This window comes from Chelonia mydas, chromosome 27 (assembly GCF_015237465.2).
Source record: "Chelonia mydas isolate rCheMyd1 chromosome 27, rCheMyd1.pri.v2, whole genome shotgun sequence".
Lineage (NCBI taxonomy): Eukaryota > Metazoa > Chordata > Testudines > Cheloniidae > Chelonia > Chelonia mydas.
In genome coordinates this window covers 8,372,494-8,395,606 of record NC_057860.1, presented here as the reverse complement: position 1 = coordinate 8,395,606, position 23,113 = coordinate 8,372,494, and the positions used below count along the sequence as shown (strand labels likewise).

General features: G+C 59.1%; 1 protein-coding gene across 2 annotated transcripts in view; it reads right to left on the bottom strand.

Annotated features, from left to right (window-relative positions):
* The window catches only part of LOC102934029 (peptide YY), a 33,569-nt gene extending 13,419 nt beyond the window's left edge, over positions 1-20,150 (bottom strand). Inside the window, exon 1 of one of the 2 annotated variants that reach the window (XM_043536989.1) lies at positions 19,832-20,150. In XM_043536989.1, coding sequence (XP_043392924.1) covers positions 19,832-20,014 — 183 coding nt within the window. In that variant the 5' untranslated portion in view covers positions 20,015-20,150. Of the gene's footprint in view, positions 1-7,103; positions 7,135-19,831 lie in introns of those variants that run through there. The other variant, XM_043536991.1, reaches the window with a different exon arrangement.
* Positions 20,151-23,113: the final 2,963 nt, after the last annotated feature.

Below are 23,113 nucleotides of genomic sequence, written 5' to 3'. Positions count from 1 at the left end.
GGGGGGTTCAACAGGTACCGTCGCTCTCTCCGCACACACAGTTATAGCCGAGTGTGTTGGTGTGAGCACACGTGGGAGCGCAGAGTGTCTGTGCACATGTGGGTGAGAATGGGGGTGTATGAACAATTGTGAGTCTCTCCCACACATACCTGAACATGGACAAGCACATCCATTCTCTCGGGCCCATCCACTCAAACACCCTCAGGTACGCCTCTGCTGTGACACACATTTATACACTCCCTTACGCACGCTTGCCCTCAGCTCTCAGTCATTCGTACCCCTCTGTTCACACCCACTCACGGCCAGGCATGCTCTCCGGGCTGACGTGCACACTCCCAAGCTTTCACACTAACACACACTCAGCTACCAATCTCTGACCTCACACACGTCCCGACGCGCTCACTTGGATGCTCACAATCTCAGGCACGCCATTCCACCCGCTCAGGCACCGTCTTGCACAGGCGCTCCGCACGCTCACAGCTCCTTCGGGGGTGAAACCGCTTTGCACGCGCCTCTTCCTGCGTCACACTCAGCAAGGAGGCGTCAAACGCCCCAGCCTGGGGGAGCCGAGATATCGAAGAGACCAAAAGGACCGGGTCTGTTGCCCACCAGAGTGGAAGGAGCGGGACTGGCCTCAGAGCTGTTCTCTGGCTCAGAGGACAAGGAAACGGGGCCACAGACTCAGGAGGGGTCAGCGATGCATCCTTGCCTAGATGCTTGGGATGGCAGGATGTGGCTCCCCTGCGCCCCACAGGCATGTCTCAAACACAAAGGGAAAGCACGTGCTACAGGGCAGGTGCAGACCACCCTGGGACATGCAGCGAATGGGAGGGTCTCGGGGCATGCTGGCGCTGCAGTCGGGAGTCTGACTGCAGCCCGTGGAGATGTGCGCAAGCTAGCGGTGATCGAGCTGGCTCAAGTAACAACAGCAACACGCGTTCCCAGGACCCTGGGCACGCCCTCAAGCAGCGACCCCGTGTGGTCACACGTCTGACTGCAGTGCGGCAGAGGTGAGCAATGGGCTTGCACAGCAACCCCCCCAAATCTATTGCCAACGCGGGGGCCCAGTTTGCTGAGCAAATCTGGGCTGGCCGATGGCATCCACAACAACACTCACCTGGAAGGTGGTTGAGCTCTGACCAGCTCACCAGGGAAGTGGAAAATGGATTGGGCCTGGCCCCAGGAGCAGGCGATAAGTAAGTTCAGGGCCTGCCCAGGTCAGAATCAGGTCTCTGGTTCTGATGCGCCATTTCCAAGTGGCGCAGCTGGCACCTCGCTTCCCCCACCCGACCTCCGCTGCCCATCCACACTGCTTAGTGTCCCAGCACCCCTCTGCCTGCCTCTGCAGCTAGGGGGGACAGGGCGTCATTCCAGCACTGCCCCTTGCACACACCGGGCTGTCCCTCTGAGGCACGGTCCCGCGACTTGTCAGCTGCCCTTCGCCTCGGCTGACAGGCACGTCACTGCCCCCCGACCCTCTGTCAGGAAGGATTTGCAGGCCCGGTGTTGGCCTGTCAGAGCAACTCGGAGAAGGGAGCAGCCAGTGTGGGGGCGGGGACATGTGGGACAGGCAGTGCGGGGGGTGAAGAGACGTGGATGGCAGAGGGGGAGAGGAGGTGTTTGGGGAGGGACATAAAGGCAGGTTGGGGAGATGCAAGGAGTCGGAGCAGTGGGTCAGTTGGAGAACCTGCCCTGATACTCATCACAGGGCTGGGAATCATATGGCACATGCCTGTATGAAGCCAAAAGTCCTGCCAACCTCCAGTGCAGAGAGATTAATGCTGGGGTCCTGGCCAAATTCAAATGTGGGTAACGTCCATTCAGACTGCAATACCCCCGCACCCAAATCTCTGATTTCAACTCTCCTGAATTCTTTGCTCCCTGACCTAACCTATTGTGCAGTGTTCCTGTGGGCTGTTAAATAGCTGCCTAGTCCCACCCCAGAGGTAGCTGCCTTTCAGGAGTAGGCACACATGGGACTTGATGGTGTACGGCTTTGTATGCCAGCTCACTGGGGTGGCACAGCTCGGCAACCAGGTGGTACCGACCTCTCTCACAGAGGATGCTCCCCTGGAAGGTGAAGCCCTGCATCCCACCCCTTGGCCAGGATCTCTATAGCATGGGAGTGGGGTAAAGGCCCCTGGGGCTGGCATGAGATAAGGAGGAGCCGTGAGCCCTCCTGGGCTGTTCTGGGTACCCAGAGAGTTCCTGTGTCGGAGGACAGCTGGGTTTTTCTCAGGGCGCCCGAGCCATCCAGCTGGCACAGCACCCCCAGGTCCTCAGTGGGTGCTTAGGTCAGATCACCACCAGGCCACCTCAGCTTGGCCACCCAGGCTTATCAGGGCTGCTCCCACCCATGCTCCATCTGCCTTTCCCACACGAGCCATCACATGCCTGTCATCTGGTGCCAGCGCGGCCCCTGCCAGTCCTGGTATTTACGCTCCTCTGACTCGGAGCCAGAACCGTGCGCCTCGGAAAGGTCAGGAGCAGAGAGGCCAGCTGCCTGGTGCGGAGTGACCCTCCCCTCACCCCGGAGGAGCTCCGGCGCCCAGCCGGGCCTCGCACCAACCTACAGCCCGGGGCGGCCGAAACCTGGCCAGTCCTGTGAACCCAGAGCTACCGGCACACCCCAGCACATTCACCCACACAGCTGGGCTCACGCGCACACGCACACACACACCTCGATGCACACCCCTTCATACTCGCACACAATCTTGCACACTCAGACTTGCACACACACACACACCTGTAAACACAGTCCTTTCCCACCACCCTGCACAAACACAGTCTCAGACCCACAGGCGTGTACAGCCACACAAATTCACACACACCTGCTCTCACACACACACACACACACACCCCTGATGCCTTCACACACCCAGACACACAGTCCCTTACACCCCGCCCGTCTATCTCGGGTCTCACTGCAGTGGGGGGCGTGGGGTAGCTGACTGTCACCCCCAAATCGAGACAGACGCACGCGCACCCTGTAGGATCTCACACACATCCCTTCGTGCGCAAACAGCCATGCCCACGTGTGCACACTGCACGGGCAGCCTCAGTCACAGCCCTGCCCCCGGAGGCTCGGTCTGGCCGAGGGTCTGTGCGCCTGAGCGGAGCTGGGTGCCCACTGCAGGGTTTCGCCCTGTGATGCAGGTGCCCGCAGCCCGGGGAGCAGACACGGCTGTCGGAAAGGTCAAATAAAGCCGCAAACACTAGCTCGGCCCAAGTGCCTTTCCGCAGGGCTGGTTGTGTTATCGCAGCCCAAGAGCAAAGCGGCTGAGTAAGAACCGCCGGGGGCCTTGCCAGCCCCAGGCAGAGGGGGGCACATCCTTGGCCCTAGGTCACCCCCACTCCAGCAGCTTCCTCTTTGCTTTTACAGCCCCACGCCCGCTCAGGCGGGGGCTGGGCAGGGAACCCGGGCTCTCCGCCTCACACCTGGGGCGGAAGGGGAAGCTTTACGCCTTGGCCCAGTGGCTCCGGGGGGGGAAATCAGGCCCCTGCAGCCGAGGGTCTCTAAAGCCAAGGCCAAGGCGTCGGAGGCCAGCCTGAGACCCCTTAGGGATCTGGATTCCAGGAGGTGCTGAGCACCCACCCATTCACCACCAGGCCCCTTGAAGGCCCCCAAAGTCCGTGATCAAGAGCTTGGCCCAAGCCCCTGAGAGAGGCAGTTGCCGGCTCAGCCATAGGAGCCCTGTTCTCCCGACTGCCTCAGCCAGCTGGCCTGGCCCCAAGCTCTCTGGGGAACCCAGCTCCGGATGGTGTCGATGCTGGATCCCCACTGCCCCAGGCCTCAAAGGCCAGCTTTGGTCAGGGCGGCCACTCCCGGCTCCCCGGAGCCTCCCTGATCTCCAGCCAGGACCTGCCCTTCCCCTGCCCACGGCCCAGGGAAGGCTGGTGCCCTGCCAGCCGCAATCAGAGCTTATTACCCACCCTGAGCTGCTCCCCTCCTCCCCTCGGCCTCGCCAGACGCCCTCATCACAGGCGCGGCGTCGAACCCCGTGGGTGACGCATCCCTGGCTGCCGGCCAGCCGGAGCTAGAAGTCAAGAGGAGACGGCGTGCTCCCGTGGCAAGGGAAAGGGAGCGTGGAGAGGAGATAGTCGCCCAGACACCGGCTCTCACTACCACCATGGTTAGGCCGTAGCCACAGGCCGGCTCGCCTTGGTACGGCTGCGGTGGGACCAGCTGGAGTTTAGTGATAGGGGATGGGCCGGGCTGGAAACCTGGATCCCACGCCTATAATCTGGGATCCTTTGCTGGATCACGGCCCCGCTTGGGTGGGACACTGAGGCAGGAGGGTCTCCTACAGCCCAGCCCCTTGGGGCTGGGGATCTCTGGCAGCAGGATCTGGAGTCGTAGGCTTCGGCTTGAGGGGCCTCCTGGATGGGGCCTCTCAGATTAGAGGGTCCCCAGGCTCAGGGCTCTCAGAGTGGGGTTTCCTGGGATGAGGGGCCTTCTCCCCACCAGCCCAGACCGGTGGATAGGGCCGGTGGGGAGCAGGCCGGTTAGCTCCCAGCCCGAGAGAGGGATGGAGACAGACAGGGAGGAAGGAGAGAGGACGGCCCACGCAGGCAGAGCGACGGGGCTGGGGGGGAAGATACACAGGGAGCACTGGGGTGTCAGGACAAGCGCCTGGAGCTGCTCCGCGCCCCAGCCCTGCGCGCACCCCCCGCCAGGGAACATGGAGGATGTTCCCGCCGTGGCCAACATGCCTCATTTCCTCTCTTTGTTCAGTGCGCTGCTGAAATTAGCCACACGCCTGAGCGGACGGCTCCCCCCCTCGTTACCCAGCAAGCCCCCAGCCAGGGGAACTAGCCACAGGGGGGCCTGGTCTGCGGCTGGGGCTCCCGCAGTCATAAATAATCATCTGGCCACAACGATACAACAGGTTCGATCCAGCCCCCAAAGCCCTGCACTGAACCCCCAACGCCGTGATGTGATCGCCTGCCTGGGAGAAGCCCCGGTGACTTAGGCTGTTCTCCAGAGTCCCTCCGGGCTCTGTGTCCTTTGCTGGGAGGCAGAGAAAGGACTTCCAGTTCCCCCTGCAAGCTCCCTTCCCCCTCCCCTGCCTGGCGCCGGGGGACCCAGTTGGCACGCTGCAGCTGTCTGGAGCTGGAGCCTCTGCCTGGCTGCTGCCAGCTCTGGGAAGCGGACAGAATCCCCAGCTGGTTTCTCATGCGCTCTGGGGTCGGTTTGTTTTTTCGGAAGAGCCTCAGAAGCGGGAAGGACGCGCCGTCCCCAAAGCAGAGATGAGGAGAGCAGCGGGGACCGTGGGGGACGTCCCGGCAGGCAGTGCTGAGAAGATAGGCAGCGAAAAAGGGCAGCATGCGTTCCAAGGACGTCCTGCTCTGTCCAGGGGCGAAAATGAACCCGGGGTCCAGAACCTCAGCTGATACAGACCCCACAGAGCTCCACTAAGTCAATTATTACTCATATGACAGAAGCACTGAGGCCAGGTGCTGGCCCCTGACAAAGAGACAAGACAGAAGGGAAAACAGAGGGAAAGCAACATGACGAAGGTCACCCAGCAGGTCAGTGGCAGAGCTGGGACTAGACCAAGCCCTGTGCACTAGACCATGACATCTCCCACAGCCAATGGTGCCACGCAACCTAGCTTAGGTGCAGACCTGGCCCCCAATTGCCGTGGGGGGCAGGGCAGGGCTGTTTTCCCCATTGTACAGAAGGGGAACTGAGGTCCAGAGAGGGAAGGGCCAGATTTCCAAAGGTGCCTAAAGATGCAGACCGGCACCTAGTGGAACTTTCCAAAGTCCCTAAGCAGGTCAGTTACCTCCATTCCATTGAGACCAATGGGAGTTTGGTGCCTAACCTGCTTAGGTGCCTGGAAAATCCACTAGGTGCCTAAATACCTTGGAACCTCTGGCCCTGTGGGGCATGTCCAAAATCACCCAGGAACCCTGCAGTGGAACTGAACCCAGGTGTCCGGCTAGCGCCCCACCACAGGACTATGCTCCTCTGCTGATTGACACCGGCTGGCTCAGCCCCACGCTCTGCCATTCGCAGGTCGAGAAGGGAACAGACCCACAGGGATCCCCCCGCCCATAAATCTGGGTTGTCAACGGGGCAGCCCATAAGTCAAAATGAGCTTTAAACCCACTCCAAGGACAGTCTGTCCCTCCCCAGCAAAGCTGACCTGGCATCGGCAGGAGCAGCAGGGCCTTTGGGCACTGGATAGACCCTCCCTTTTCTGGGGGTGCCACCCCAAATCCTCTCTGCGGGGAACTTCATGGGAAAATTGGCTGGCAGGGCCAGCGCCTCATGCCACTGGACCCCCGCATTGAGTTGCGTTCTCTCTCGCTCAGCCAGAGCCGGGGGGTGGGTACCTCCTTCCACCCCATGCAGAGGCAGGGAAGGGAGCCCCGGCCCATGAGCAGGGCTCTCTCCATCTGAGGAAGGTCCGGCACTGGGTGCCACCTCGAATTTTTCCAGTCCATTTCCTAACCCAACAGTGCCACTCGCTCAAGAGCGGCGGGCGGGACAGGCCAGGGGTCTATCCCGACTCCCAGCCTCCGCCAGCTCTGCCAGGGCCCCTCTATCCTGATGATCAGTCCCCCATCCCCCCCCCAGCTCTGCCAGGGCCCCTCTATCCCAACTCCTAGCCCCCTCACCCCCCCAGCTCTGCCAGGGCCCCTCTATCCCAACTCCCAGCCCCCTCACCCCCCCAGCTCTGCCAGGGCCCCTCTATCCCGATGATCAGTCCCCTGTCCCCCCCCAGCTCTGCCAGGGCCCCTCTATCCCAACTCCCAGCCCCCACCCGAGCTCTGCCAGGGCCCCTCTATCCCAACTCCCAGCCCCCTCACCACCCCAGCTCTGCCAGGGCCCCTCTATCCCGACTCCCAGCTCCCACCCCAGCTCTGTCAGGGACACTCTATCCCGATGATCAGTCCCCTGTCCCCCCCCAGCTCTGCCAGGGCCCCTCTATCCCGACTCCCAGCGCCCCCCCCCCAGCTCTGCCAGGGCCCCTCCCTCCGAACCTGCAGCCTCCTAATGATCCAGGAGCCAACCACAGCAGGCCCTGACACCCTAACACTGGAAATGAGCAGCTCTAACCAGAAACAAGGTAAGAAACAGCAACTACTGCTACCTGCCATCCGGGAGTCCTAGGTCCTCTCTGCCGTTTGGGACGCTATTACTAACCCCAGTCATTGCACCTGGGGCCCAGCAATCAGCTGGGGCCCACCTGGAGCCGAGCCCACACTGAGTACACCTGAGCTGGGGAACTATTGATGAAGGCTCCCCTGGCCCACCAGAGCCCCCGCTTTTCATCTCAGAGCCCCCAGGGACCTTTCAGAGGCACTCCGAGAAGGGAGGGGGCTGGGGCAAAGTTATTTACGCAGTCACACCAAATCAATGCTCTTTTCTCCTTTTTTGTTAAGTCATTAAGTACTAATTTGAGCCAGAAGCTCAATCAATGGGAAGAAGAAAACGGGCACCACGGGAGGAGGGAAGGCCTGGGAGGGGAGCGTGATTCCGAGCATCCGGAGGAAGCAGGATCTGTGATGCCACACAGGCAGGACTGGGGTAGATTCAGGCTGCAATAGTTAAGCCAGGTCTACACTTAAAAATTCAACCGACCTAGCCACGTCGCTCAGGGCTGTGAAAAAATTCCCGCCCTGAGTGCTAGGGTTAGATGCAGCCAGGCTGGTGGAATAATTCTTCCGTAAACGAGCTACCGCCTCTCGGAGAGGTGAGTTAATTGCACGGAGGTTGTGAAGGCCAAGACCATAACAGGGTTCAAAAAAGAACTAGATAAGTTCCTGGAGGATAGGTCCATCAATGACTATTAGCCAGGATGGGAGGGTGTCCCTAGCCTCTGTTTGCCAGAAGAGGGGAATGGGCAACAGGGGATGGATCACTTGATGATTCTCTGGTCTGTTCATTCCCTCCAGGGCACCTGGCATTGGCCGCTGTCGGAAGACAGGACACTGGGCTAGATGGACCTTTGGTCTGACCCAGTAGGGCCGTTCTTATGATGGAAAAACCTTCCATCGATGTAGGAAGCGTGTAGCTAGGCCCTTAGCTCTTCCATTGGGCTTTTCAGCCATAGATCTCAACGCTCTTTAGAAAGGAAGCTCAGTACCCCCGACCCCATTTGACAGATGGGGAAACTGAGGCACCAAGCGAGCGGGCATTACTTGTACACGTACAGCTGGTCGGGGGAGGGGAAGTCGACCAAAAAGTTTTTTTGGGGGGGAGGAGGGGAGGCGGGGCAGTGCAGGGGTGTGCCCTGCAAATGGCAACACAGTTCCACGGACGCCCCTACTTCCCCCTTCCCCCCGCTCTTCCCCACACTGCGACTGCTGTCCCACTCTGGGCAAGCCCCCTGCTCCTGTATCTCCGCTCACTCCCCGTCACACACTCATAGAGCTCTAGCAACACATCTAAGCCCTGACACACACACACACACACTCCACCCCACGCCCAAGCACTGAGGTCCCAGGCCGAGCCTGCCTGGAAAGCCACCAGCAATGCCAAACCGCAGAGTGGCAGGACGGGACTGTCAAAACTAACCTGGCCCCCCCAGAATTCAAAGCAACCAAGTTCTCTGGAAGGGACAGGCTGGTGCACTGCCCATGTGTTGCTTGCAATGGCTACCTATTAGAAAAAAAAACCCACTAAAGCCTGAAATCCAACCCCACAGCATACGAGCCCCTCACAATCTTCAATGCATTTAGCCTCAGAACCCCCAGAGGACATGAGACCGAGGGGAAACTGAGGCACAGAAAGGCTAAGAGACTTGCCTCTAGTCACAGGGGCCTCTCAAGCTGTAGGCAAGTGCCCTAACCATCAGGCATCACCACCAGCGCGGTTTCAGTGGGAGCCATAAGGTGGGGAGTGAACTACGCTGTGAGCCCAGCAATTTACATCCCAAGCAGGCAGAGCGGCTCAGTGGGTGACAGAGACATAAGTCCATTTCCTGGCACATTTCCCCTTGCACACACACCCCCCCCCACATCGGAAGGGCTAATGCACCTTGAGAGACCAATAAAAAGGTTTGTGTCCTATGAAGTGGCATCTGTTTAAACTGAATTTGGGCTGCAGTGTACACAGCGGCAGCGGGGGTCTGGCTAATTCACTCCCTTATCTTGTTTAAACAAGTGCCTAGCCCCAAATTGATCGGTTAAGGAGGTTCCGGGACAAGGGTATTTTTTACACAGATTAAACTGATTGCTATTGATGTCCGTTAGCCAAAGAGAACACTCGCGCTTTCTTCCCTGGGTGTTTTATCTTATCGCCACATCAGAGTCAGGGTGGGGGGGTCACACTCCCAGGCAGGTGGAGCTGAATGCTAAAGGGTTCAACACACCGTAATCGAGGACCCTAGTTTCCGAAGAACTCGGCTCCTAATGAAGCCCGTCCATCAGGACCGGCCGCTCAGCACATTGGGGACCATGCAGAGTTGCTCAAAAAACATCCATTGGTTACTGCAAAGCTTTGGGAAAGTTACCCTTTCTTTCCACTTGAAATTTCCTGAGGACATTATTCAGTTTGGCCCCGAAAAAGCGGCCACTGGGGGAGGGTGACTCCGTTTAACGGCCAGGACAGAGTGAATGAAACAGGGAGCAGTCACAGCCCCGAGAAGTCTTTGGAACATCAGGGAGGAAGGTCAGAGCTGCAACCCCAGACACCCAAAGTCTACTGGCCCAGAAAGACACTCAAACCAGCTTGGCCTCCTGAGGATGCCAGATGCCTTCTCCATCACACGCTCCCTAATCACTGGGCTCCCAAGTGAATCTGGTTTCCATTGGGATGTAAGCTACAAAAGAGTCAATGGATCCACCCTCATTTACACCTGCGGTCCGATTCCCTGTTCTCATAATGGGAACTGGTCAGAAAACAGATTTTCCATCCCGGGAAACATCTGAAGATTGGGGAGGGGAGGGAGTGGAATTCGCCCGGCATTGGCCCCAAAAGCCAAAATTTCCGCACTTTCCATTAAATGAAATTCCAAACAAAAGTAATCCCTGTTTCCGGGCAATTGAAATGTTTCGTTTGGATTTCGACTCCTATGGGCGCCCGCGTGGCGAATACGTTTCACAATGAAAAAGGCAAACTTTTTTCATTCCACAAGCATTTTGACATTTTCTAAACTTCCATCCCCAATTTGGCTCCCCGTGAACTTACATCAGAATCAACGCGACTTTGAGAAGCAAAACAAATGATCCAGTTTAATCGAACTGAGCGTTTTCCAGGGCCAAACTGCAGAGAGGAACATTTTCCGACCAACCTTGGGCCTGGCTTTGGAAACCCGCTCGGGGCACAGTCCCAACAAACTTCTGGGGGAGCCATCAGACCCTGAAGCAAACCCCTGGGGAATCTCCAATCCATATGCAGAGGGTGAATCCTGCAGTGCCAGTGACTTCCATAGAAGTTTGGCTGGAATAAGAACTGAGCATGGACCTTTGAGACTGGCTCAAAGAATCTGCAGCTGGGAAAGACCAGCGAGGGCACTTGTCTCCTACAGGGCAGGTCCCTGCAGCATCTTCTCCCGTGCCAGTGATGACAGGGTCCCACCAGCCCCTCTGCACCAGTGTGAAACCTCCAGGGATGCCAGGAATCAGGGCCTGCAGCTGAGCCTGGGGCCGGCTGATTGCTCCTGTGCCTGCCTGGTTCCCAGCCTTGCTCCAGTCCAGCCGAGCCCGACTCCTGGTCTCTGACCACCACTGCTCCAACCGCTGGGCCTGACCACCCATGCCCTGGTCCGGTCCTGGTCCCCCTGGTCCCAGTCCCCCTGGTTCAAATCACCAGCCTGCTCAAAGGCAGTGAGGTGGGCATCCACATCCCCCCCGTCCCCAACCAGGGGCAGCAATTTAGTCCTGAGGTTCCCTGCGGAACTGGCACCCTGGGGTCTATCCCCACTCACCCCGGGGAGGTCCCCTATGCCTCTCTGCTCCACCATCCGCCAGTTCATGCTGCTGCTGCTTTCTGCAGCTCTTTCTCGGGCTCTCGCTGTCTCTCACAGACCTCTTGCTCTCTCGGACTCAGCTCCAATCCAGTCCGTCTCCAATCCCACGATCGGGTGCCCCATCGGGAAGACCCCCGTCTGGTCGGGGACAGGAGTCTTGGCGATGCCTGGCTACCACTCCAGCTGCTCCCAGATCCTGCTATAGCCCCATTTGGGGTCAGGAATCTGTTCCCTAGAGTGGTCATCCTTCCTCCAGCTGCACGATTAACTGTGCTTTGGTGAACTTTCCAATGCGCAACCCCTCTCTTTTTGCACAGGGTTACAATGTCCTTCTTAAGAGATGGTGACAGGCCATCACTCCGCTCTTCCCAAGTTGTTGTGGACTCACAGACCTGTGTGCTCTTAGCTCCCCACGGTTTCCAGGGAGAACCCCTAGTGTGCCAGCCCTTCTCGAGGTCACCACCTCTTTGCCAGGGTCGAGCTGCAGACTCCTCCGCCCCTGGGACCGCTCACTGCAATCCCCCGGGGGACCCTGTTACTGCAAAAGTCCTTCTCTCTCCCAGGGCCAAGCCGTAGGCTCCTCCGCCCCTGAGACTGCTCATCGCAGTCCCCAGGGGGACCCCATTACTGTACAGTCCTTCTCGCTGGTCACACGCTCCCAGGGGTTAACTGCCCCCCGAAACCGCTCCTCTCTGAGCCTTCAGCACACCTGGTCCTCGTCAATCCCCCTTCGTTTTACTGCTCCCCAGTCACTTACTGCAGGAAGAGACATCCACGGGTTGCAGTACATCCCACTACTACCACCAGGTGTCACGGAGTCCCCGGGCGATGCTCTGGAACTGCTCCCTACGAAGCCAGTCAGGACTCTGGGGAAGTCTCCTTTCTTCAGGACACACAGCTCACACAACTTCCACCTTCCCGGGTCTGACCTCGGAGCATCCAGCATCCTCTGCCCCTCCGTGCGCTTCCCACAGCGAGTCCGCCCAGGCGGGGTCCTGGGGAAGCCAGAGGGTCCTGCCCCCCAACTCCGCAGCCAGACGTGACTCTCAGCCAGCCAGTAAAACAGAAGGTTTATTAGACGACAGGAACATGGTCTAAAACAGAGCTTGTAGGTACAGAGAACAGGACCCCTCAGCTGGGTCCATTTTGGGGGGGAGTGAGCCAGACAACCACGTCTGCACTTCACTCCTCGTCCCCAGCCAGCCCCAAACTGACTCCCCCTCCAGCCCCCCTCGTCTGGGCTTTGTCTGTGACCAGCCCTGTGTGCTGGGACAAGGGGAATGAGATCCCAAGCTGTGTGTCTGGGAAAGGAGAATGTGTCTCCGGCTCTTCTTTGTCTGTGGAGCAGACAGAAAGGGCCTTTCAGCCTGTGATGGTTGAGAATAGTGCAGTTGTCTCAGAGTTGGCTCTGGATTCAACTAAAGCCCAGGAAGGGAATGGCCCTCAGTTTGTGTCTGCTCGGGAGAATGGCCCTGTAACTAAGTTGCATCCAGTTAGTGTCCTAGCAAAATCCCAGAGACCAGACAATTCTGGTGCTTGTATTTGCCTGTTGCTAGTGTATTGTTGGGAAAGGGTGTAGCAACTCTGTCTAATGAGGGTGAGATCCTAGCCAGGGCACAAGGAGAGCATGAAGGTGATGTGATTGTGTTACCTACTGAGGGTGTGGAAACCTGTAGGAAGAAGGAAAAGATTCCTGAACTTGTGTGTGGCAAAGGGAAGGAGAAGGCTTCTGACCTTTTATCTAGGAAGTCTGTAAGTTTGCCTGAAAGAGGATTGTGTAGGAATCCACCGGATGGGCCAGAGGTAATTCTGGATGTAAGGGATACCCAGAAAGAGTCTGTTGTTGCTCAGGAAAGTGTTTCTCTAGAGCAAGCCCTAGGTAAAGAGGGTAAGGGCAGAATTTCTGTGAAGGGTGAATTGTTGCATAGAAAAGCCCCTAGGGAAAGGAATCCTCATGGAGTCTTTGCAAGCAGTTTACTGCAACTGAAGGGTGTGAAAGTGACTTAATCAAGACAGTTTCAGTTCCTAATAGCCAGAAATTTTCTGTTGTGAATGGATCCACTGACTGTCCTGTCGAAGGATCCAGTGTGGATAGCTTTGAGAAGGTCTCAGATGGAGTGAGAGCTGTTAAGAAAGTTAAACAGTCCCACGTCATCACAGAGGGTCCTCAGGGTTAGGCTGGGAGCAAACCCCAGACCAGGAAGAGGATGCTCATGGATCTGGGCGTGGGGGGAGGGGGGACTGGGTTGATGAAATCAATAACCCCCCCGCAATATTCCTCTGGGTCCACATCCGCCTGGCCTGGGCGGAGGCAGGGCACAGATAGGGAAATCCATATGGAGCAAGGGCACCAGGGATGTCCAATGCAGCCTATTGAGCGAGAGTCCGCCATGCTGCCAAAGCATCGGTTGAGGGCACTGGGTACCGGCGGCAGCTGGGCAGGCTGCCACCCTCTTCCCAGCTCCCCCAGTGAAGCCAGTTCACGGCTGCATCGCCAGCCGTGGGCCCCAGCCAAGCAACAGCGGCCAGTTTGGTTTGCAAGGTGAGCACCAACCTCTCCTGCCCATTGGGAAGATCGGTGGCAAGAGACGGGGCGTGCTGGCTCAGCCAGCGGGGCGGACCCCCCCAGGCATCACCACCGAGCGTCAGGAGCTGTGACCTTCCCGACCCCACTGAGGGCAGGGGCTGCACCGAGGAGCTGGGATGGAGGGAGCTCCTAGCCACCAGTGGGAGGCCGCGGTGGAAGAGAAAGTCCGTGAGCCAGAGGCCACAGTGCAAGCTGCTCCATCCAGGACCCCAGCCCTGGACCTAGGGCACTCTCCCCTCCCCGACTGCAGGAAGATGATGCTTCAGCAGGTGGCGCTCTTCCCTCCGAGTCAGCAGTGACCCAGTATCCCCTGCTGTCCTCTTATGACACCCTTCACTTCCTTTCCTAAGCGGGCCGCTGCCCAGCTGTTAACAAAGCCACTCTGCTCCACCCCAGCAGCAGCTGCATTCCAGCAGCGGGGGAGGCCATGAGGCACGCCGGGACGCACGGCACTCTTTAAGGGGAGTGCCGGGGGAGGGGGCGCTCAGCCTTGTAAGGGCTTCCCCCGGGATCCAGAACCCATGAAATGAAGCTATTAGCCGCCTTTTGTTAACAGCCAGGTCGTTAGCCTTTATGGCCTCATTAAGCAGCTGCCCCAGAACGGCAGGTTCATGTCACATAGGAAACTCCATGTGTCATCAAATCATTGTCCCCAGTGACACCAGCCTGGCCTCCTACCCCACTCCCTATGCTCATAGCACCCATGTGTCTCTCCGAGCCTCAGGCCCTCCTTGATAAGGGGCTTCTCTCTAGGCCCCCTAATGCCACTCCGGGCACGGAAGCGCCAGCCCCGCCTGCCCACGGTTTGTGTCATGGTGATAATTGCTGAGGGGACCATCAGGAACGCTAATTAGAGAGAGATGCAAAGGCAGCTGGAAGAGGATTGCGTTCCCCCACTGCAGTGCCCACAGCACGCCCCTCTCCCCGCCCCCCCTGCCCCCACACACACACAGACCTCCCCTTTCACGAGGGAAGCATGGAAAGTGGCTCAGGGATAAAAATTAGCTTTGCAATTAGCCCCTTTTGTTCATGGCATGTAATGAGCCTAGGGTGACCAGATGTCCCGATTTTATAGGGACAGTCCCGATTTTGGGGTCTTTGTCTTATATAGGCTCCTATTACCCTCCATGCCCTGTCCCAATTTTTCACACTTGCTGTCTGGTCACCCTAAATGAGCCGCAGTGACTGCACCTTGGAGAGACCCCCTAGCCTGCCCCACCCCAACAGTGCCCCCTGCTGGGAGAGGCTGGAGTGGCCCGGAGCCTCCCTACAATCAGCATTCCTACCCCACCCCTACAGCGCCCCCTGCTGGGAATAGATTAGCAAACCACCACATCCCTGGCTAACATGAGAAGACAACGAAGCTATCCGGCTCCCCCCACGAGGTGCTTCCTGACGCTGCGTGATCTTTACCAGCGTCTCCATCAAAGCAGGCACTTTCCTCCCCCAGATCAAACTCCACCGGGGCTTTCTGTGCCGGAGAGAGACGGGAGCTCCAGCAGACTTGGCCCTGTCTCAGCCTGACCTCCTTAATCCGAATTGATGGCAACCGTTCAGCCACTCACTCCGTTCCCCCCCGCCTCCGCACCTGCTGGCTTCGCACACCCACTGAGTGCTGCCAGCCCCCAGGGGAGCCGCTCCCCCTTCGCCCCGTGACTCAGGACGGCCTCCCCGGGGTGGGCTTCGCTTCCAGGGCCCCGGGCTGGCTGGGAGGGGGCCCCAGCTGCCAAGCAGTGTGTCTAACCCCCAGCGGCTCGGGGGACGGAGAGGGGAGCCCGAATGCAGAGGGAGAGGAGCCAGGTGGGAGCCACTGGAGAGTGCAGAGGGGCTAGAGCAGGATCAGACCTGGAGTCCCTTCCCTCCCAAGCTGGGATGTGGGTTCTGGGGGGCAAGAGACAGCCCTTGGGCACTACAAGGTCTTTCATGTAATTAGCAATCAGTAAACAATCAGCCCCCTCTGCCGGCGGCACTTGGGTGCAGGGAAGCCCCCTGAACTCCATCTCACCCCTCATGTGGCTCCTACAAGCACCCACCAGCCAGGGCAGCTTGTCCCTGCTTTGCTTGACTCCCATGGGCCCCCGGGGGTGCCTCACCCCCCCTCCAACACCAACCTGCCCAGAGTGGCAAACACACGGGCTGTAACATTCACACAGAGCCTGGGGCCGAGCTGGGATTGAACCCACGTCTCCGGCGCCAGGGCCACGCTCCCTCCCAGATCTCAGCATGATACTAGAGACAGGCCCACACCAGCGCCCCAGGTCCATGCAGCCCTGAGCTGGGATCTGGGCCTTGCTCCACCTGTGTGGTGTGTGCCCGACGCAGGGCCCCTCCTGGGGCTCTGGAGAGATTTCCCATCCCGGCCCTGGACACTTGTGTCCCCCCGCATCTCCGGAGCCCCCAGCACATTTCCAGAAGGAGGTAATTTCACAGAGGGACAGGCTCGCTGGTTAACAAGCCCCTGATGGGATTAACCGAGGGTGACTCAGGCTCTGAAGGAGGCGAACGAGACGGGGAACGGGTAAATCAAGCAGCCGCTGGCCCCGCCGGGCTGGGCGCCTGGAAGCAGATCCAAACCCACGCAGGGTTAACAAAGATGGAGTGTCACCGCCTGGGTACCTCGCCCTGAGCATCCCCGGGCCCTCAGCTCCTTCTGGGGCCCCAATCCATGCTGTCAAAGCCAACGGGCCAGATCCTGAGAGGCGCCGGGTGCCCGTAGCTCCCATTGAATTCCTTGGCAATCTGGATGGTGTCGAAACCAACCAGATGGGGCCGTTAAAATCTAACCCAGAGGGAGCTCTGGGAGGCCTGGCACCCCGGGGGTGGGGGGGGGCAGCTGCAGGAACCCCCTTCGGCAGGTGAGCTGTCACAGTGCCAGGTGAGTACAGGGGTCGAGGGGGGACACGGCTTTGCCGCCTGCTTGGGCCCGGCCAGCGCCCACAGAGGGTCCTAGCCCTAGACCGACCTGCCTGGAGGGCCCTTGGGACTCCAATCAGCACCTGGGGAACGAGTTGGGGATGGGGAGACAGAAAGATGATGAGGGCCCCATAGCCAGGTGCCCAAATCAAACCACACTCAGACCTCATCTGGGTGACACCCGGCCCCCGGCCCCTCTCCCTGGCTGTCAGACTCGGCCCCGAGACAGCAGTGTGGCCGGGCAGAGGGACACGGGGTTCGTTCACAGCTCGGCCTTGCTCCCGACGGGAGGAAAGCGCCGGCTTAGACAGATTGGTGGCGAGGGCACAGGCCGGCCCCCAGCGACGGGAAAGCGAACGTCCTGCCGCTTGGCTAAGCTAACATTGATTTTTCGATCCCCTCCAGGCCGCGTCTTTCCTGAGAGCCCCGGCAGTGTAAATAGCATGGCCCGTGGCCCTGCCCCTGGCCTGTGTTGACACAGAGACGGGCCTAATCCTCTCGAATGACTTACAAACGTCAGACAAGCCATCTCAATGCACGCCGGGCGACAGGCGAGGCTGGCTAACCAGAGACAGTGCACTCAGACCCCCCGCCCCCCCAGCTCACGCGCATGGCTCCGGAGCCAACGCTGTTGACACGAGCTGGCGCTTCGGTGACGGGACCGAGCTGGCTTCCGCGCCATTTACCAGAGAGGCTGTAAAAAGCAATTTTCCAAAGGTCGCGGAGCGGGATGGAAAAGCTTCTCTGGATGGGGCCCAAAGAGGGCACAGAGGACGGGGTGGAGGTGCTATCCCGGAGCTGGGCATAACGGGGTTCACTGGCCTCTCTCCCCTACTGCTCAGGGATGGAGTAGCCTGCCCCGGGGAAGTCCCTTCCTGACCCCTGCCGGTGAGTGGCTGGCTCATGCCCTGAAGCAGGGGGATTGATAGCTCTGCTGAGCACGAAGCTGAATGTCAAGTTGACCACGTCCCCAGAACTACGCACCCCGCTCTCCTGGTCTCGCCAGGTCATCGCCCTGAGCGGGGCCATGGTTTGCAGCACCTGATCCCCGGCCCTGTCTGCAATCTGGGCCCCGCCCGCAGCCTGCGCTCCGCATCACCTGCGGCTGGGGCACTCGACACAGGCTTCTGCTTTCCAGCCTGGGGCCCTGCTGCACTTCACCCTGATTGGAAATCACTTCCAACAGCACAAGAAGAATACAAGCCAGCTCGTTTCTATCCCCTCTCACACACACCCTCCCTGTCACCCACACCTATGCCCCTTCCTCCCTTCTCTCTGGCCCCACACGGGCTGCTATCTTCCTTCTTCCAGCTCGCCACGGCACCCAGGGAGAGTCAGACCTGGGGCCGTGGCTAACTGTGCCACCCTGCCCGGGGTTTGCTGGTGGAGGGTGCTGGGTCCTTTCCTCTTTACACAGCAATAAGAAATAGCCACATGGGCACACCAGGAGCCTGCTCTGGCCACTTCTAAAACAGAACGCAGTGAACACCACTTAGACCCACAACCTACGTAAAGGGCTACCACCCGGCTCCTGTACGAGACGGAGGGGATCACCAATAATCCCATAGTAACAGAGACGGAAGGGGATGCCCTGAATCAGCTGGCGATGCTCTGGCTACAACCCCCGTGTCCCACCATCGTCTGTCAACCACTTTGGGCGTGACACTGGCCCTCTGCAGCCCCCTGGTTGAGAGGGGGGTTTTGGTTAAGTCCCTTGCAGAGAGGAGGGCCAGGCAGAAAGCTCTGGCCCGGACCAGGAAGGTTGGGGCGGTTCTGAATCCAAGGTTGGGCTCTGGTCCCATCTCTAATCCCAGCCCCAATGGCCAGCCGCTGTGAAGCAAGTTTACAAGGTTGAGCTCCGTCTCCATTGCTTTCCGGAGCTGGGCTATGAACTTGCCCAGCAGCTGCTCTCCGAGCCAAGGCCCTGTTGCCACCGAGGGCCATTTCTCTTTGCTGCAGCCACAGATGTCTTCACAGCTGCACAGAGCTTCAGGCTAGAAGGGACCGTTAGATCATCCAGCACAGTTCAGGCCACTGCAGGTCACCCAGTCACTCCTGCTCTGCCACTAGCCTGCTGTGCAACCCCAGGCGAGTCACTTCCCCTTGGGGTGCCTCAGTTTCCCCATCTGTACAATGTGGATAAGGGGCATGGGGGGGGGTAACTGCATGGTTTGCAAAGTGCATGGAGATTCTTGGGAAGGAGGTGCTCGAACGGGAGAGCTGCCAGGTGTATAGGACGGCTGGGATTGGGGGAGGAGGTAACCACCCTGCTAACCGAGTCCCAGCACTGTGCTCCCAGGAGCGAAAGGGGCAGGAAGGGAGCCTTGCCCAGCAGTGGACCAGATGTGTCCATCTGTTGGTGCTGAAGCCAGAGGGTGGCTTGTGCCGCCCCTAGACTAGGGCTGCCCTATCTTGTGCTCCTGTTCCACCAACCTTGCGGGCAAGGGAGGCTCTGGGCCACTCGGCTGCTCCCAGCCAGCCCTTCACGCTGCCCCGGGGAGACCTAAGTGGAGCCGCTGTGCAAACAAGGACCCACGGAGCTTTATGGCCCGATGCTTCCGAGAGCGCTGCGTTAAAACCCTTCTCCCCAGCCCCGGTTCCCTTATCAGCCCACAGGGTGACATGCAGCCACTTAGCGGCTGTGTGCCATCCTTGTGTTTGTTCCCCCGCTGTAATGGCCTCACGTGCATTGCAGCTTCCTTTGGGAGGGGGGAGCCCGGCCGGGGAGGGGGCCTGGGGAGCCACGGGACGGAGAGTCTTTGGAGCCAGGCGCACCGGGGCTGGGGCGGGGAAGGAAGCAACCTAAATGCAGGCCTGGTTCTTGTGTCATGTCTCCTCAGCTAAGCAGGGGGCACAGAGCCAGCCCTGGGAGGGGAGACCTCTGAGTGCCAGCCAGAGTTGGCTGGCCATGGTGCTAGCCCCAGCAGGGATCGGGGGAAAGGGCTGATGGCAATACGGCCCTTTCTCCCCCAATCCCTCTGATCTTCTAGGGGCATCCTGGGTGGAAAATTACCCAGGATGCCAAGGGCGGGATAGGTATCCCAGCCTCTTGCAATGTGCCCCATTCAGTGCAGCTGGGACCCATGGCTCAAACACGAGGCTGGTGATGCCAGAGTGAACATGCCCAACTGGCGTGAGGGGCCTCAGCTGCTCCCCATCCATCCGTGGCCTGCATGTGGACACGGCTACAGAGCGCTTAGAAAGGGGGTGGAGGGGTTGGTAGGTAACACTCTCCCTTCAGAGACCCCCTGAAACATGAGCTCCTGACCCCTGGAAGATCTCGGGGGGCTTCCCCCAGGAGCCAGGCTCCTCGCTCTGATATCGTGGGCTAAGTCCAGTCTGGGTGGTTCATTACTGGCCCCCACGCCCCTCGTGGTTTCAATTCATAATCACGCCTTGCTCTTACCTCATGGTTTCCATCCCTCACGCTCAGCGGGCTGTCCAAAGCAGGAATTGAACCCAGGTCTCCAGCCCTGCTCCGCTGACTTGTGAGCCAGGGACCCAGGAGCTGGCACTGAGCTGGGACCCAGGAGACACGTGGCCGCCTCTGCCCCAGATTCTTTGTCTGACCTTGGGCAAGTCCCTTCATCCCCCAGTGCTTGAGTTCCCCACCCGACAAACAATAAGAAGGGCCGACCCCAGGTTCTGGTTTAGGGGCAGCCAGCACTGCGCCCTCTGCAAGGGAAGAGATCCCGTTCCTCCCCAGTTCAGGCCCCAAATCTCAGCTCTCGTGCCGTGGGGAGGTTAAAGGGCACGCATCCGTGGGGCAGGCTGAAGCCAGCAGCAAGGGGGTGATGTGAGCCCACTGATCGTGTTAATTACAGAGCAGCAGGGCCTACCAGGCCCCTCAGCTGTTCCTTACCATCAGCTGAGCTGCTGGTGGACAATTAACCTTCTCAGGACACCTCAGCCCTGCCCCCATATCTACCCTCGTTTCCTCCAGCCCTGATCCCATATCCCTTCCTCCCCTCCCCCAGCCCCCATTTACCACAGCATCTAATTAGCAGCAGAGCAATGCCATCTGCACTCCTGCTGCTCTCCACCGGGCTGTCCGCTGGGCCGGGAAGGGCCCCTTGTTCCCCTCAGATGCGTGCTGGTCTCCAGCAGCCGAGGCGAGCCTGTTTCTGGGGCAACGGGCCGGCAGCGCACCTGGCCCCGCGGCGGAGAGGGAAATTGGATTTGAAGTGGCTGCAGGTCGCAGCCCCGGGACTCGCCAGGCACAGAGCAAGAGCGTCTCACTCGTCCAGCTGCCTCCACCCACCAGTCCCCTTTACATCGGAGCCAAGCCTTTTGGTTTGGGGGTTTAAAACCAGCATGCACGTGCTCATCGTCCCCCTGAACAGAGGGGGAAACTGAGGCTCACAGAGAAGCGGTGACTTTGCCCAGGGTCACTCAACAGGCCAGCGGCAGGCAGATCTGGGGTCAGAACCCGGTGCTGAGGAGTCAGAGACGGGAACCTGACCTAGATGGCCCTGGGGATCTGAGCCACTCTGGCAAGTCCCATGTTCCTCCAGCCACGAGGATCAACAGTGCATCCATCCCTGTTCATTCATTCCTCAATGTCGGTAAGGAGCCGTGAGATCCCGGGTGGAAGGTACTGCAGAGACGCCCAGTCTCCTCACCCGAGCACCTGGCACCATGAGCCGTGGTAACTCACTGACCCTCAGCATAACGCGTGAGCCATGGAGGAGCTGCTCGTTGTGGGCCTGCCAGGGAAGAAATGAACCAATCTGTAAAAGTCAAGTTACTTACTGGCCTGGTGGAAGGCCGCTGGGCCAGGGACGGGTCCAGCGCCGAAGAGAACACGCTATAACATCAGTGGGCTGAGCGTGAATCAAAGGGCCCCCTCGGCGCCTGTCTATTTGCCCTGGCTGGGAAATTCAGTGGTACACGCTGATGACTCAGGACTGCTCATGACGAGACAGCTAAGCCCCCCCCTTAATTTCTGGGGAAGAGACGCTGATGCCTGAGACTGGTTATAAATAAAATTACAGCCCTGGCGAGACTGACGTGTTCATTCCCAGCGGCCCCCTTACTGCCAGAGCTGGGAGATTTGGGAATCAAGTGCGTTGCCAAGCCCTGTAGTTAGCTACAGAGCAGGGATGGCATAAGCCGAAATAGACACACGCGGACCCCAACCCCCTGCCCCTGCGGCCTCAGCTCTCACCTGCATGGGCCACTTCTTGGGGAGAAGTTCCAGACTCTATGGCCCTGGCCGGCTTGGAAAACTAGGAGCCTTCATTGTCCATTGGTGGTAGCAGCGTCAGGGAGCCTAGAGCAGACATGGCTCTGGGTTGTCTGATCCTGCTCAGAGCTGGACTAGCTAACATAGTGGTAAAAAAGGCTGAGTCCCGTCTATGTTGCAGAGCCTAGGGCGGCTACTGCTGGAGAATGACAGGGTCAAATAATCATCACCATCCCTAGCTCTTCTGTAGTGCTTTCCACCCGTAGATCTCAAAGCGCTTTACCAAGGAGGGCAGCATCATTATCCCCGTTTCACAGATGGGGAAACTGAGGCACAGAGAGGGGAAGTGACTTGGCCAAGGCCACCCAGCAGGAACACAACCCAGGGCTCCTGAGTCCCAGCCAGTGCTCTATCCGCTAGGCAATACTGCCTCCCATCCTGTTCCCAGATCCCCCTTGAGAGCAGGCACCTCCACTCTGCCTGCGGGGGGAGCTGGGTGGCGAAGAACACAGCAGGGGCTCTCTCCTCTCTCTGGCTGGAGTTCCACTGTTTACTCCTCGCTCCGGCTAAGAACCCGGCTGCCTCCTCCCCGTAAAGTCGGTCAACCAGCCGTAGCACCTTAATCCATCGGGGCATTCCAGACGTGGGCGCCCAGAACGCAAACCCAGCTCTCCCTGCATGGCAATGCACGGCGCCCCCATCGGGGCGTTCCAGACGTGGGCGCCCAGAACGCAAACCCAGCTCTCCCTGCATGGCAATGCACGGCGCCCCCATCGGGGCATTCCAGATGTGGGCGCCCAGAACGCAAACCCAGCTCTCCCTGCATGGCAATGCACGGCGCCCCCATGAGGCTACCAACCTATCCCTTAAATGATTTCTGTGTCCGCTGCCCGTGAATGGTTTGCCAGTGGCTTTTTATTGCTCCTTATCGAACAAACAGCTTGGGGGAAGGGCCAGGTCCCACTCCGTCTCTCTTGGTTTGTAGTCAATGGAGATTTACCCAGCTAAACTCATGGTATCAATTCAAGGAATGCCAGCGAACCCACTGCACAGGACGTGCGGCGGGCTGCAAGAGACGTGGTAATAGTGCCCTCTAGTGCCAATATCCATGACCTGACGTCACCGAGCCTTGTGATGTGCCACCCGTCTGCCGGGCATCACAGCTCCTGGCTGCCAGGTCAAGCAAGAGTCCGATCCCAGCTATGACCCAGCAGCAATCAGCCAAGGTGCATCCATTAAGAGGAAGCACTGGTGTACACCCGGCCTGGGACGAGAGGTACACCTCCTTGCGGACGAGCATGCTGGCTGGACCAGCTAGCTCAAGAACAGAACCACAGTCCTGGTGCGTGGCAGATGGAGTCACACTCCCTGCTAACATGGGGATCAATCGAATGCCTGGAAGGCACTCAGCCCCTCGGAGGGGTGCTCAGCACCTGGGACAATCACCCCTAGGGCAATGGGAAGTGCAGCCCTGAGCTAGGTCACTAGGGCTTTATAAAGTAC